Source organism: Streptopelia decaocto (assembly GCF_964273445.1).
Source record: "Streptopelia decaocto genome assembly, chromosome: 6".
In the NCBI taxonomy this organism is placed as follows: domain Eukaryota; kingdom Metazoa; phylum Chordata; class Aves; order Columbiformes; family Columbidae; genus Streptopelia; species Streptopelia decaocto.
The window spans coordinates 14872453-14886621 of NC_138660.1; the positions used below are offsets into that span (position 1 = coordinate 14872453).

The 14169-nt window shown below is 36.3% G+C and overlaps 1 protein-coding gene across 2 annotated transcripts in view; it reads left to right on the forward strand.

The window, feature by feature from the left end:
• PLOD2 (procollagen-lysine,2-oxoglutarate 5-dioxygenase 2) overlaps positions 1–14169 on the forward strand; it is a 52347-nt gene that overhangs the window by 24181 nt on the left and 13997 nt on the right. For both annotated transcript variants that reach the window (XM_082055525.1, XM_082055526.1), the window contains exons 5-10: positions 463–575; positions 2583–2646; positions 3415–3512; positions 6138–6239; positions 10571–10696; positions 12184–12305. In XM_082055525.1, the coding sequence (XP_081911651.1) occupies positions 463–575; positions 2583–2646; positions 3415–3512; positions 6138–6239; positions 10571–10696; positions 12184–12305 (625 nt within the window). The remainder of the gene's footprint in view (positions 1–462; positions 576–2582; positions 2647–3414; positions 3513–6137; positions 6240–10570; positions 10697–12183; positions 12306–14169) is intronic.

Here is a 14169-nt window from a genome sequence, read left to right on the forward strand (position 1 = left end):
TTACCTCACCTATCTGCCCTATCTTTTTTGCTTTGGCTTAAACTTAATGTATATTGGTTTTGAGTTGAATTCTCTTTGTAATTCTGGCAGTATTAGATTCAGGCTTCTCTGCCAGCAGGAAGTGATTGATGAAAATGAAACTTTTTCCTCAGATAGACTTTTTGGGAACAGTAGTACTCTAATCTCATGCTTTGTAGTTCTCAGGGCCATCCTAAACAGATCTGTTTCCTATTTTTTCACCTAAAATAACATTAATATAAAAATAACCATTAATTATAAACCCTTCACAACAGAACTGGTACATATCTTAGGAAGAAAACTGTATTTTGAGCCAAGTTGTATAGATTTCATACTTTTCCTTTGGCTGGCACCAAGCAGTCAGAATGAAGTTCCTGACTGGTGGACAGCATTGGCAGAGTAGTGCTTTTTATGGAAATAACTTATGTGTGTGTGATATTGCAGGATTTATTGGTTATGCTCCGTATATAAATAGTATTGTGCAGCAATGGAATCTGCAGGATAATGATGATGACCAGCTGTTTTACACCAAAATCTATGTTGACCCATTGGCAAGGGTAGGTAGTGACTGGCTTTCTCATTTCTTTCTTCTTGAAATAACATATTGCTCCTCATAAAACATCAGGAGATAAAAATAAAAGCAGTGCTGTCTCTTTATTCCGGAGTGCCGTGTTGATGCTTGTGTTTGTTCTCTGGAGGTTCCTGCTGTAGGACTGATGAACAGACTTCCAAAGGGTCATGACTTGATCTATTATTTCAGACTGTCTGCAGATCCAAGCAGGTTGTCTTCATTATTAGAAATAATAGGTGTGAGGAATGTGATTGGACACGTTCATCTCAGTGAGGGTGCCATGTACTTGGCAGTTTGACGGCTGGAGAATGTGGCATTTTTCCAGGGTGTCACTGAACTACTTGCTGATCCAGTATTTTATATTTTGGCTTGCTGCCATTTCAGATCCTGCCTGCAGCTGCCTCTGACTCTTCAGCTTTTTGTGCAGATAAGTTCAAGATACATGCATCGTAAATTTTGGGTGAAGACCTCTCAGTGCCCTAGATTAACAAAGTTCTCTGCTGAGTAGCAGCATTAAAGCATTATAGATGTCAGAGGCGTGGCCCTGATGCTGGAAAAAGAGGGCTAAGGAAAGTTAACAGTGTATTGACGCAAAAAGATTTTTAGAATATGATATTGCGGAATTTCGACGTTGATTTTTAGCTTAAGCAGATGTGAAGTTTCTGAAATCCATATACATTTTTCCATTCAGTTAAGCGTGAAACAATCAGGCATGTTTAGATACAGTGAATAGAATAGAATAGAATAGAATAGAATAGAATAGAATAGAATAGAATAGAATAGAATAGAATATTCAGTTGGAAGGGACCTACAATGATCATGTAGGTCAGCCCTGTATTGTTCAGGGAGTTGAACAAAAATTAATGTTATTAAGGGCATTATCCAGATGCCTCCTAAACACTTGACAGGCTTGGGGCATCAACCACCTCACTAGGAAGTCTCTTCCAGTGTTTGACCACTCTTGGTAAAGAAAAGATTCCCAATGTCCAGTCTAAACCTCCCCTGGTACAGCTTGGAGCCGTTCCCACACATCCTGTCACTGGATCTCAGGGAGCAGATCTCAGTACCCCCCTCTGCATGTCCCCGCCTCAGGAAGCTGTAGACAACAATGAGGTCACCCCTAAGTCCTTTTTTTCTCCAGCCTAGATGAACCCAAAGTCCTTAACTGCTCCTCATAGGACATTCCTTCCAGCCCTTAATGTTTGAATTGATTTTATGCAAGCTAAGTCAGAAGCTAGATATGCAATTGAAAGGACAGGGTGTAGAGGCTTTAAAGCTGACTCTGCACCAAAGTCAGAAGAAATAAAATTAGCTGCCTAAACAGATTGTCTTCTGGAGAAAAATGTGTACTTCTGCACAGTGCACAACTGCGCTGCAATTCAAAATGCCTCCATGGCATAGTGTAGGATACTGTATTATACATTAGCACTATTATCTGTATGGTCATGTCCTATGCTGTAGAACATGTAACCAAATCTTAGAAGACCAAAACAGAGTGTGTTATCTATATTGTTTTAAGGGTTATATGCTTTGATCCACATGTTAAAACTTCAAAATGTGGTACTTTAAATAAGCAGGTAGGTAGGATTAATAATACAATATTAGGAACACATTTTAAAACTGCTAGTGTTTTCTGACATAATACTTAAATTTGGCTTTTGTATTTTTGAGATTGAGAAACACAGTATGTTTTGTTGCTTGGCCAAGACACAAGTTTTATTTAGCTTGCACTGCCAAATTGTAGTTTCTTTGGAGAGTTACGACCTTTATCCTGCAAGTTTTAGTAAAGTTTTTGTATATATAAAACTGATTGCTGTAGGGCTGCACAACTCAGGAATACAGAAAAACTTAACAATATATAATTAAGATTATGTCTAAGAGCTGAATACATAGTTTTGCCTGCTTGCTTGCTGCTACTGCCCTATAACTGCAGTATTACTCTAAAAACATTGCTTTTTAAAATGCTTTAACATGTTTAGTACTTTTATTTCAGGAACGCTTTAACATTACATTGGATCACAAATGTACCATTTTCCAGACCCTAAACGGAGCTGTTGGTAAGCATGGGATTTGCACATTATGTGTTTTATTAACTGTTATTAATGCTTTCTTTGCTCAACTGTGAATAACATTCCCTAAACATATGCATGTTTTAAAGATATATTTGGATGGGTAAACCTGATAACCAGATTGGTTACAAGTCTTTTGGGTTTAATATTAATTGATTTCTCCCATTGATTAAAATATTTGATTTAAAATAGAAAAAATAGTTTCAATAAATGAAGTTAGCAATAAACACAAAGAACCATTTTTCCGTCTGCCTTTTACAAAGTTAATTATAGGAGTATGGTAATTAAAATTGCATTTTAGATGTTCTTAAGCAAAATGTTGTACATAATGCAATAGCATGTGGAATAATGTAGAAGTTCCTTTATTCAACTGTCATGAATTTAAATTGAAAAATGTTATCTGTGCAAACTTCCTTTCTTACCTTTAACCTATAATTATGGAACAACTTTTTATCGTATCTGAAATAACTATAATTTCTCTATACATAGCATTTGCACAAAATTAGTTTTATTTTTAAAGCAGATTTTATTCAAATAGTGAAGGCTACTGATGACAAATTCTGAAGTTTGATGTAACCTTATGTAGCATAAAGAGCTTAGAATTCAAGATCTAGTTAAAAAACGAACAAAAGCTTCCAAATAAGTAACATTCACAATGATAGTGACAGCAAGGTATCAGGAAGAACTGAAATAACTCAGAAATTTTAGCTTTTACTTATAAACTTTTATTACTGTATGATCTTTATTGATTTGCAGATGAAGTCCTTTTGAAATTTGAAGAAGGAAAAGTGAGAGCAAGGAATTCAGTGTATGACACGTTACCGATCACTGTTCATGGAAATGGTCCAACTAAAGTGAGTGGCAGTTTGTTTTTATTTTTGTGCAAAGATGTCAATTTTAATAGAGACAAAACAATGATGGAAGAGTCTGAAACAGTCATAGCACACAAGCACTGCTCATTTCCAATTAATGTTAATAACAATTGCAAAGAAACCCATGCTAATAGCTCTCTCCATCATGTTATTCTGCTGTCACTGTAACTTGATGTCAGTGCTGAAACAACTCATTCTGCTCCCAAATTTATTGTAGCATGAGATATTGGAAGCAAGTAAGCTTATATTAATTCAGTGTCACAAAACAGTTCTTGAAGCTACTGAAGAATGTCTATCTGGTTACTAAATGATAATCAGAAGAACAGGTTTTCAAGGGGAAAGAAATCTAACCAAGAGTTGCAGGCTGGGGTACAAAACAGTAACACATCTGATCCTACTGCAGAACTTGGTGTGTGTTTGTATACACATATATAAAAAAACATATAGTATATAGGCAAAAAATATATAGATATATGCGTGTGTATATATATATACACACGCATGGCTAGTTTTTGTTGTTGCATCTTCGTAGAAGTCATAGACTGTCCTGAGTTGGAAGGAACCCACAAGGATCATAGAGTCCAAATCCTGTCCCTGCATATGACAACCCCACAGTTCACACCATGTGTCTGAGGGTGTTGTCCAGAAGTGTCACTGACCAGTGCTTGCGATGTACTCGTGGTTCCTGAGCTTTGGTTCATCGTAGAGCACTGTCTGCCCTGTGGAACCCCTGTTCTGGCAGATTCTGACTGTGTGTAAGGATTCAGTGGTCCAGAGGACCTGGCTCAGTTTCTCTGGGAGAAACAGCTATGTTTTCATCATATGGCAGTTGCATTTTTTTGTTAAATTGTAAAAAAAGTGTAGAGGTGTATCATTTCTAGTAGCCTCTGTTGGCTGAAGGATTGGGCATGAATACTGCCTAAGTTCTTCTGAGTATGTGTTCCTTACTGCAGCTCCTTATTTTCAGAAAAATTGCTCCCAGGAGAATGAAATAAAGTTTTAAACTCATTAATATCCCAATAACTGCTGCTGCTTAGTTTTTGCACTGAATTTCATCTTTGGAATTAGTGAATATAATTATCCTGTTATCTTTTGGCTTATATCTACTCAGTAGCAGTGAAATATGTGACCGATTTCTTCCATGTTGCTACAGTTATTTTTGCCTCAAGTTCTCTCATCACTGGCTTTGTTGACACTTTGCCAGTGAAAAGAAAGGTGCTGTATTTTACAGCTGGGCAAGCAGTTTAGGTTGGAACTCTTTATACTAACACAAGTTACGCTACACTACACAAAACTCAATCTCTGCATATAGCGATGTAGTTTTAAAAGCAGAGAGGAAACTTGTTATATATCACTTTGCCAATGTGACTAGATTAGTCTGTTTTAAACATAGGATGGTACTAAGAAGACAATAGTGTAATAGATTGGAAAATGTTTTTTTCTAGTAGGTAAATAAACTAATAGGAAAGTAATTCCCAGAATTAACTCCAAATAATAAAAGTTCTGTTTATAAGAACCTTCTGGTTTGTATTTAATCTCTTCAATTTGCAGATTAGTAAATAGCATTGGTCAGAGACACCTTGAAATGGATCCCAAATTATCCTGACATGGAATTCTTTTTTTTTTCTTTTTTCCCCTCAAGTGCATGCCTCTTTTATAAAATACTAATTTTTGTCAACTTTATTGTACATCTTTGAAATTAAGTTCAGGTAATTCTATTTATTGTGTGTCTGAAATTATTTTCAACATGCAGAAACAAACACCCAAAATATGATAAAACCCAGGCTGATTATTGGACTGGAGGGTTTTCTATTCAAAATAATATTCTCTCCTTCCAGTTTTTTATGAGAGCAGTAGAGTAGGAATGAATAGTAGCCTTCCTCAGGCGGACTTTCCCCAGCAGATGAGATCCCTTACCCATTGCAAATGGCAGTGGAGAAGACTAAAGTTCTGGACAAACTTCCTGTGTAATCCAGGACGACAGGGCAGCCCGTTGACAGAAAATATACATAATTTGTTCAGTGCCAATTTGAAATGTGTTAAGAAGCTAGATGCTGCTTTAAAATGTGTCCCTCAGGCTGGCTTCTGAATTTTGGCATAGCCTGTCAAAAATACATTGTCTGGGCATGTATCCTCTAAATTTTCTATGTGTTTTTCATATGGTCACTCTTTGTGTTTTGTGTAAAGTATTGATGATTCTCAGATTCGGGGAAAGAATTAAACTATGTAGATTTTTTTTTTTTTTCCTCATAATCATGCCATGCAGATTTGAGACCTGTATAATCTGTAATCTGTGTCTTGTAAATTATACAAGCATTTAGTTGGTAGTTACACTTGCAGCAGTTTTTTGGTTTAAATGAAACAATAAATGTAGATGCTAGGAGAATATAACCTGTTTTGTAAATGAAAAGAAGAAGAAAAAGCTTTTACCAGCTATTTTTGTATGCTTATTTGTTTTGTGGTTTGTTTGTTTTAATTGGAAATTAAAAAATACAGTCAATTGCCTGTAGGTATGAGATTCAATGAATAAGCCCAAATTCTTTAAAAGGTACAAATCACAATTTGCATGCACCTTTCATTAATGTGAATTGTTCATTTATTTACCAGATTCACTTGAATTATCTGGGAAACTATATTCCTAATGCTTGGACACGGGAAACGGGTTGCAGTATTTGTGATTTAGACTTACTAGACCTGTCAACAGTGACGGTAAGAATACTTTCCACTAGAACAAAACCTGTTTGAATGCAGTTAATAGGTGTATAGTGATTTCTGAGGCAAAGTAGCTTCAGTACCCAATATTATGTCTTGTAGATGCTTTGGGGCATGTTTTCTGGTATATGAAACTAAAGATGGAATTTTTATTTACTTTTAGAAATGTTTTTATGCATGCATTTTAATGTAGGTTTCCCCAATATCACTGAAAATGATGCAGTCCCCAAAAGCCATCCAGATGCTTACCTGTGTTCACTGAGCTTGAATGAATCAATTTTGAGTTATGTAAGATTCAAGTAAATAATTAGAATTTTTGAGGAGGTAGATAAAAATACTCTTTATGTATTTCAGATTTTTTAAATGGTTAACTGTAATGTGGTTACACTTACTGTTTTCTGAGAGATATAGAGAAATAGTAAAAACTGCTTTAGCTTGTAAAGGATGATACAAATATCTGTATTGTATATGCAAATATGTTTCTGTAGAACAAATCTGATGTAATTGAAATCAGATATCAGTACAATCTTCAGAATTCTTACAGGACAAACATAGATGTACACATGGGGTGTATGAGTATATCCAATATTTGGGAACTTACGTTGGCTCTTTGGCTCCCAGCATGATGTCTTCATTGTGTTTATGAAGATATCAGCTTGTACTCAGTAAATTTTAGGCAGAATAAATACCAAGATCTACTATGTGGAAGATGTAAGGCCTGTACTTAAAAGAACATTCTGATTATTCTTAACAGGCTGTTTCCAGCAGCTGTTTCATTCATATCTGTTATGTATTGAAGATTTGAAAGAGAACAGGTCTTAGAAGGTCATGGCGAGGATAGCATGAAAGAAGTAGTGGCTTGTTATCTTTGTAATGAAAGCACAAAGTGAAAGAATTTCTGGACAATAAGCAGCTTATGGACTGGAATATAAATTTTAAAAGTTATTGCTGGATTTGTAATAACTTTCAGATTTTTTTTATATCTTTTGAAGATACAACATTCAAATGGTGTTCTACTGAAATAGTGTTTGCATTCCCAACATAAATTTTACATAACAAAAGAAGTTGACTAAGTTTTTCCTAATGGTGTTGGTAATTAAAACATTGTTGGGGAGTGGTTAAATCTTAAAGCCAGTAATGGAAAGTAAGTTGCAATTTTTTACTGGAAAGCTTTCTATAGTTTATGTGCATCTACTTGGAATGTGTCTTCCTTACTGTAATTAATTCTGTGGACTTCATACCTCACCCACTCTGCCAGCAGAAATAACGAGACTTTTCTTTGGCTTCAGTGCGAGTGTTTACTTCAGGCATTTCTGAGTAAAAGCAATACTTCATTTTCTGAAAGTGCTTTCTGTTCAGGCCTGGCTGGTTGCTACTTAACAAGAAATCTTCATTGAAAAGAGCAATAGCAGCTCTGTGCTTCTAATAATTCTTACCATATTGTTTTATTTAAATTTCTGCATTGATACACTCATATCTTCTGAGCATTTTGCATGTTGTTCTCATAAGCATGTAAAGAATCAGATTTGTTGATACCAACTAGGTTTTGGGCTTTGAGTTCCTTTAGATGAATTCTGGCATGAATGGATCCTTAACTCAATGAGCTCAGATGTTGCGGATTCAATGTTTTGGGCTGGACTTACCTACAGACCTTGACTTTAGCAGTACAAACCGGATCAGCTCTGCTGTAGAACAACGAGCTGAAATAATGCTGTTTTCCATCATGAGTGTAGGGATATGCCTCCTTCTGTGCAGGTCAGGGGTAGGTCCGTGCAAGGCAGAGATGGGGGCAGCATTGCCACGGGTTGTCGGGTTGTGTAGGTTGGTTTGCTGTGGATGAGCAGAAGAGCCCAAGGCACTACTGTGGTCAGCGTGAGGAGGTGCTGAGAGCATGGCTGGTGAAAACCTGAGCTTTGGGATTACCTGTGAAGGATCTGAGAGCCACATATGCAGAGTCTGTTGCTCAGTCCTTGTCCTTTTCACAGAAGCAGGACCTCCTGTGCTCTGATCACAGCTAATGTGTGGAAACACTCACTAACTGCTTTCTTCTACTAATGTCAGCAGCCTGTGCCACCCCCAAGTTAGCTACTTGCCGAGGTCACAGCAGGGTAATGGAAAAGAAGTTGAAGAACACAGTTTGATTCAATAAGTGTAAATTTTTGCCACTTTTCTTAGTGGGGTTTTTTGTTTGTTTCGTTTTTTTTTTTTCTTGCTAAAACCTAGATTAAATTGGGCAATAAATGTAATTTCTCTAGAGCTGCTTGTTACTGGTGTGGAGACTTCACAGTGTGAGTGGAAAGGATGACCTTGCTCATCCTTTTGCTTCGCTGGCAACTACTTCACTGTGTCAGGGGTTCCTGGACTATGCTCAGTGTAGTCATACTGAGATATTGTCCTGTATTTCTTCCAAAGTTGTCATATTCTCAACTACTGCTTGTGAAAAGGTAAACTTTAAAAGGCAAGTGTATGACTTTACTGAAACTGAGAAAAATCTGTCAGAGAAAATGTAAGATCCCAGTGCAGACGTGGTATTTCTGAAGTGTTTTTGCTGAGGCACAACTGAAAAGAATCAAAACTTCTAACTTGCTATACTCAAAATGCTGGTTATTAAAATTGTTCATTGTGACCTAGATTCAGATTGTGCAGTGACAACTCCTTATGGTTTGGTGAACCAGGGTCTCAGCTGATGAACTCTCTTATTTGAGGAGATGGAGCAGAGATGCATCTCTGTAGAAATGCAGCAGACATGCGAGATGCAGCAGACAACTCTCTGCTTTAAGGAGATGCAGTTTGCAGGGACTTTTACTCCTGATTTTTAAACAGTGTTTTGCTCATGAGATTTTGGTGTAGAGCCAAGCAATTCACACTTCATTGTACTGAAGGAGTGTTAGTAATTCCTGATTGTCCCTATAACCTTTGTAGATCCAGCCTGAACCTGGTTCTCTTTGTAGATCCAGCCTGAACCTGGTTCTCTTTGTCCTGGAGAATAAAGGGAAAATGGTTTAGAATTAGAGAAATATGCCAAAGAAATGATTGCAGCAGTTCTATTATTGGTGCGTGCTCAGCTTAGTGAGCCCAATGGCACACGGTGCTTTTCTCATCGCTCACAATGAGCGGTACCGCTTACTGTGATACCAGCGTTGATTGAGCATTTGGCAGAGAATATCACAGTTGCTTTTTTCAAGACACGTCAGTGGACTTGTCTCTTCTGAAGTTACTAGGATGTCTGCGCGAGTACATATGGGGTTTGCGAATAGGAGGCAGTCAGGGTAAACATTGCTTCCTAATGCTTCCGATCTGGTGCACTTGCCAGTATGTTTCTGGATTTCCGATGCAGACAGTGACATTGTGAAATCTCACCATGCACTGATGGTTTATCCAGACGCTTTTGAAGTGGGTGTTGGCTTGCTTATGGAAAGCTAACTTGCAGCCTTTTATGCTCATATAAGGTTTCTCTCCAAGCCTTGTAGTGGGTTAGACGTTTATACTAACTGTCTGCTTTAGAGGTGGAAAAAAATTTTTATTTAATCAGTGCATTTCTTTGTGTAAGAGCGGAGGCCTTTGGAGGTCAGATTTCTTTGTCTTGCATAATGTAATAGTATATTTTAGGACTACACAAAAGTGCTGTCTAGGTTTATTTTAGTGGTCATGATCTCTATATCATGCACAGGCAAAGCAGGAATTAATGTGACTGTTCAAAAGATGTGAATTCACATTAAAATAAGATGCATAAAACTTCAGCATCCTTGGATGCAAGGAGAGAAGCTCCGGTTAGTTCATCAAAGGTTTTGATGAAATCACTGAGTAGGCAAGTAATGCAGAGCCCGCTTATAATGGTTGGGGGAAACAGCACATATTATTGTATGGAAGGATATTGTAGTCTTTTGCTTAACATACAAATGAGTTAAATATTTTGTGGTATTTATTCTTTAACTACTTATAAAAACCTGTTTTTCCTTGTATTTTCTTGTAAACTTAACATATATAGGTATGTTGCTTTCAAAAAATGAATTTGCCGTGCAGTTCTTAAATACTTTTTTGCTGGTTTATTTTTTTAAAAGTAAGAATCTTGAAAACCATAACACATTATTTTCTACTTCCTGTTTCTGTTATTGGAATTCAGAGAGTTTAAATCCAGTATCTTTGCCTTTTTAGTGAATTCAATGAAAACAAATATGGGACATAGCACTTTTGAGCTAGTTGTCTTTGATTCTTTGGAAGCTGTGTGGCCTAAGTTCCTACAACATGACATTAGTTGCTTTTTAATATAACTAATCTTAGAAAGGAGGCAAGTCTTATTGGTTGTGTCAAAATATCATTTTTTTTAGGAATATCCAAGAGTAAAAATTGGTGTTTTCATTGAACAACCCACCCCTTTCCTACCTAAATTTTTAGACAGACTGTTGTCTCTGGACTACCCAAAGGAGACACTCAGTATCTTCATTCATAACAATGTAAGTATGATGTTACTATTGTGTAAAGCTTCAATTTGGAAGTTATTATGTGAATGAAAATGAGTGTGGGAGTGTATGGATTCTACATATGTACACAGTTAAACTGCATAGGAAGAGATAATCTCAGAATTTAGTATGCAGAAGTGGAAAAATACACTAATTAAATGAAATTGTGGCAGTGCTTACTGAAGTCTGTTTAAAGAAATTCTTAGATTCTTTATTAATGAAAAAAATTGTATTTTAAGCATATGCTTCTGGAAGCAATACTAATTGTCATAAGAAAATATAACAGACTAAGAAAAGAATAGTTTCTGTTGGAAGGGACCTACAATGATCTTCTAGTTTGACTGCCTGGCCACTTCAGGATTGACCAGAAGTTAAAGCATGTTGTTAATAACTGTTATCCAAGAGTTGACATTGGATTTGTTTTTCATCTTGTTGATACTCCAGTGTATTTATGTTTCTCTTGGAGCTCCTGCTGGGTACTGTGGGAAAGACTGGTGTGTCCACATGTATTTTAAATGGCAGTACAGATGAGTTGCCTTTCTGAATGTTTTTTTGAATGCTTTTTGCTTATTACCTAATGATCTAATGTTGCTAATACTTCACTAGTGACTTCAGTATTGATGTTTTCATGAATGAGGTGACAGATGTAGGTTTTTTGGAAAAAATGCTGCAAGAGAAATTGGATAAATATATTATAATTTTGCCCTTTTTCACTTGGTATGAATTACTGTTGATACCATAGCACAAAAGGCCTGAGTAATAGAAATACAGCTTATCTTTAAGGCCTTTGGTGTGTTTTTCTAAGGGAACGCTGAAGGTATAAATGAGATATGCACATAGGAATTGCAGGCTCTGCTAGGTTTCGTTGCCTCAGTCAGATGTCATATGATATTTGAAACAAATATAAAAGATGGAACAACTCTTTATCACAGGAGGGAACCCAACACCCAATATTTTAATTATTCTAAAGTCAGCCAAAGCTACAAGTGAGGGCACTGGTTTGGAAGCATTGCATGCAGCTGAGATCTCTTAAATTAGAGGTAGGGTAATTATAAATTAAAGAAGCAATCGCTGTGACTATGTTTTAAAGAAACAATGACTGTGACTGTCCACCTGAGTACAGGTGGCTCCTTCTCTAAAGCCATCTGGGATGGTATAAAAACCTCCTATGTGCCACTGAGATTGTAGGATGAGTTTTGAAGATCATAAAAAAAAATCTTGAAAAAATACCACATAAACAGTCTGTGAGTCTTGCATCATTATTCTGGATGTACAGCTTCAATTGCTGATGTTGGATTCTTTTGCTAAAATTTTGGACAGAAGAGCTTGATTTTAATGACAGATATACTGGAATATCTTCAAATACTGTTTACCATCTGTTTGTTTAGGATAGAATACAATGTGTTCTTGGACACTATGTTTATGATTTCACAGCAACTTGTACTTTTAATTTACTATAAACAATGTTAACATGATTACAGGAGGTTTACCATGAAAAGCACATCAAGAAATTCTGGGAAAAAGCCAAGAACATTATCAGAAATATAAAAATTGTTGGACCTGAAGAAAATCTGAGTCAAGCAGAAGCCCGGAACATGGGAATGTAATTTCTAATTTATAAATCTGTTATAATGATGCATGCACTAACATGTTTTTCATCTTTTATGTATATTATTTTGCATCTTAAATACTAACAGCTTTACATCTTAAGATAAAAAAGTGGGAGCTTTTGTGGTAGAACAAGCTCTAGATGAACTATTGAGTATTTTCTGGTTTCTGTCTGATATAAAAAGCTGTTAGTCACTGTGAAAATATCTCTCTGGTTTAGACTACTTTGATAGTCTGTCATCTTGTCTTCTAATGAAAGTATAGACAATAGTAGGCTACAAAGACAGTTGTCAGATTATTTTTACATTATGGTTAGGCCAAATGGGTATATATTGAAACATGATGAACATAAAATGTAAAGTTTAAATACTTTTTTAAAGAATGCTGTTGAAATAAAATAGATTATATATTTCAGCAAACTACTGAAGTTTGTGCGGAAAAATATATGTAGCAGTAATTATTAAAAAAAAGAAGGTAGAAACAGGTGCAAAAGTAAATGGAAATTCTAATTGCAGTCTATCTTCAAAAAATTTATTTGGTTTTACTTTGTATCCAAAACCTTTTCAAGCTAACTTATCACAAAGGGATTTCATGGCATAGAAGCACCTCTTGGACTGGATATGCATTTAACATCTGTACTTTTTTTTGTCTTAGTCCGCTATCATTTAAGTAAAAATATGGTTAAAGCTGGACCTGGGCATACAGCTGTCAGAATTATATTTATTTCTGTGTTATAAAGAGACAGGAGTATCCTTTCGAAGTGCTCTAGCAGAAGTTTCTGCTTTCAGGAGAAAAACAAGGCTTGCAAAGGAACTGATTTTATCTCCTTGGTCTTGCCTTTTTTTTTTTTTTTTTTTTAAATGTTTTTCTTCTTCCCCATCTTACTAGCAATTCCAACTCTTTAGCTTTTTAACCTGGCACTTGCCAGGCCTAAATCTGAACCTTGAAGTATGTATTCCATCTCAGACCTGCCTGTAAAGGGGTCTCCTTAGTGGCTGCAGCTACCACAGAGTTTCTCATGGCTCTCCCAGTATTTCCATCAAAATACGGAGTTTTACAGACCAGGATCCAACCAACACTTTGCTGTGACCCATGAGCAGGCATCATTCTCGCATAATTCTTCTATTCTCTTTTCTCGCAAATCTACCATGAGCGTCAGAAGCAAGAAATTATTTTCAAAAAGCCTTTTTTTTTTTTTTTAATATATTCAGAGGTTAAGAGCGTAGCATAGGCTGTTCATGGCATCCACTGAAAGAATGAGGAATTAATCCTGAGTCTCTGGGGTGTTCCTGGCAATTTGTTTGAATGGGGTTTTGTTGTGCCAAAGCCACTGGGAAGCTGATATTTGGCTGAGGTCCAAGCCTTGCCCGTAGCCTTTCTAGGAAACACTGCAGATGTGCAGCGGTAGGGTAAGCAGCCATTCGCATGTTTACAAATCATTCTTTCTTTGTTTCTAATAGTCTCCAAAGCAGTTGTACAGTGTTTGCAAACTTTTTGAAGCACTGTATGTTACGTGTAACTGAGGTGGAATTTCTGGAGTCACCAGGTCCTCTTTATTGTTATATAGACACCATATGGCAGAATTTTTAGAGTAAACAATTTCTATACTGTTACTAAATCTCACCAAAAGATCTTTAAACCTGTCAACCTTTTTGAACTTTGAGTGTTGCAGAAGAAAAACAACTTTCCCACCCGTATCTGATTTCAGTAGCTTCCAAGTGTGGTAACCGTGGTAACAGTCTTAAGCCTGAGAAGAAAAACTAGACATTAGTGGTTTATCTGTTTTGTGGCTACACTTGTTTGCTTTTAGTCATGGGTGATAAGAGTTTCTTTATACTGTTGTGACTATCTGGCGAGGT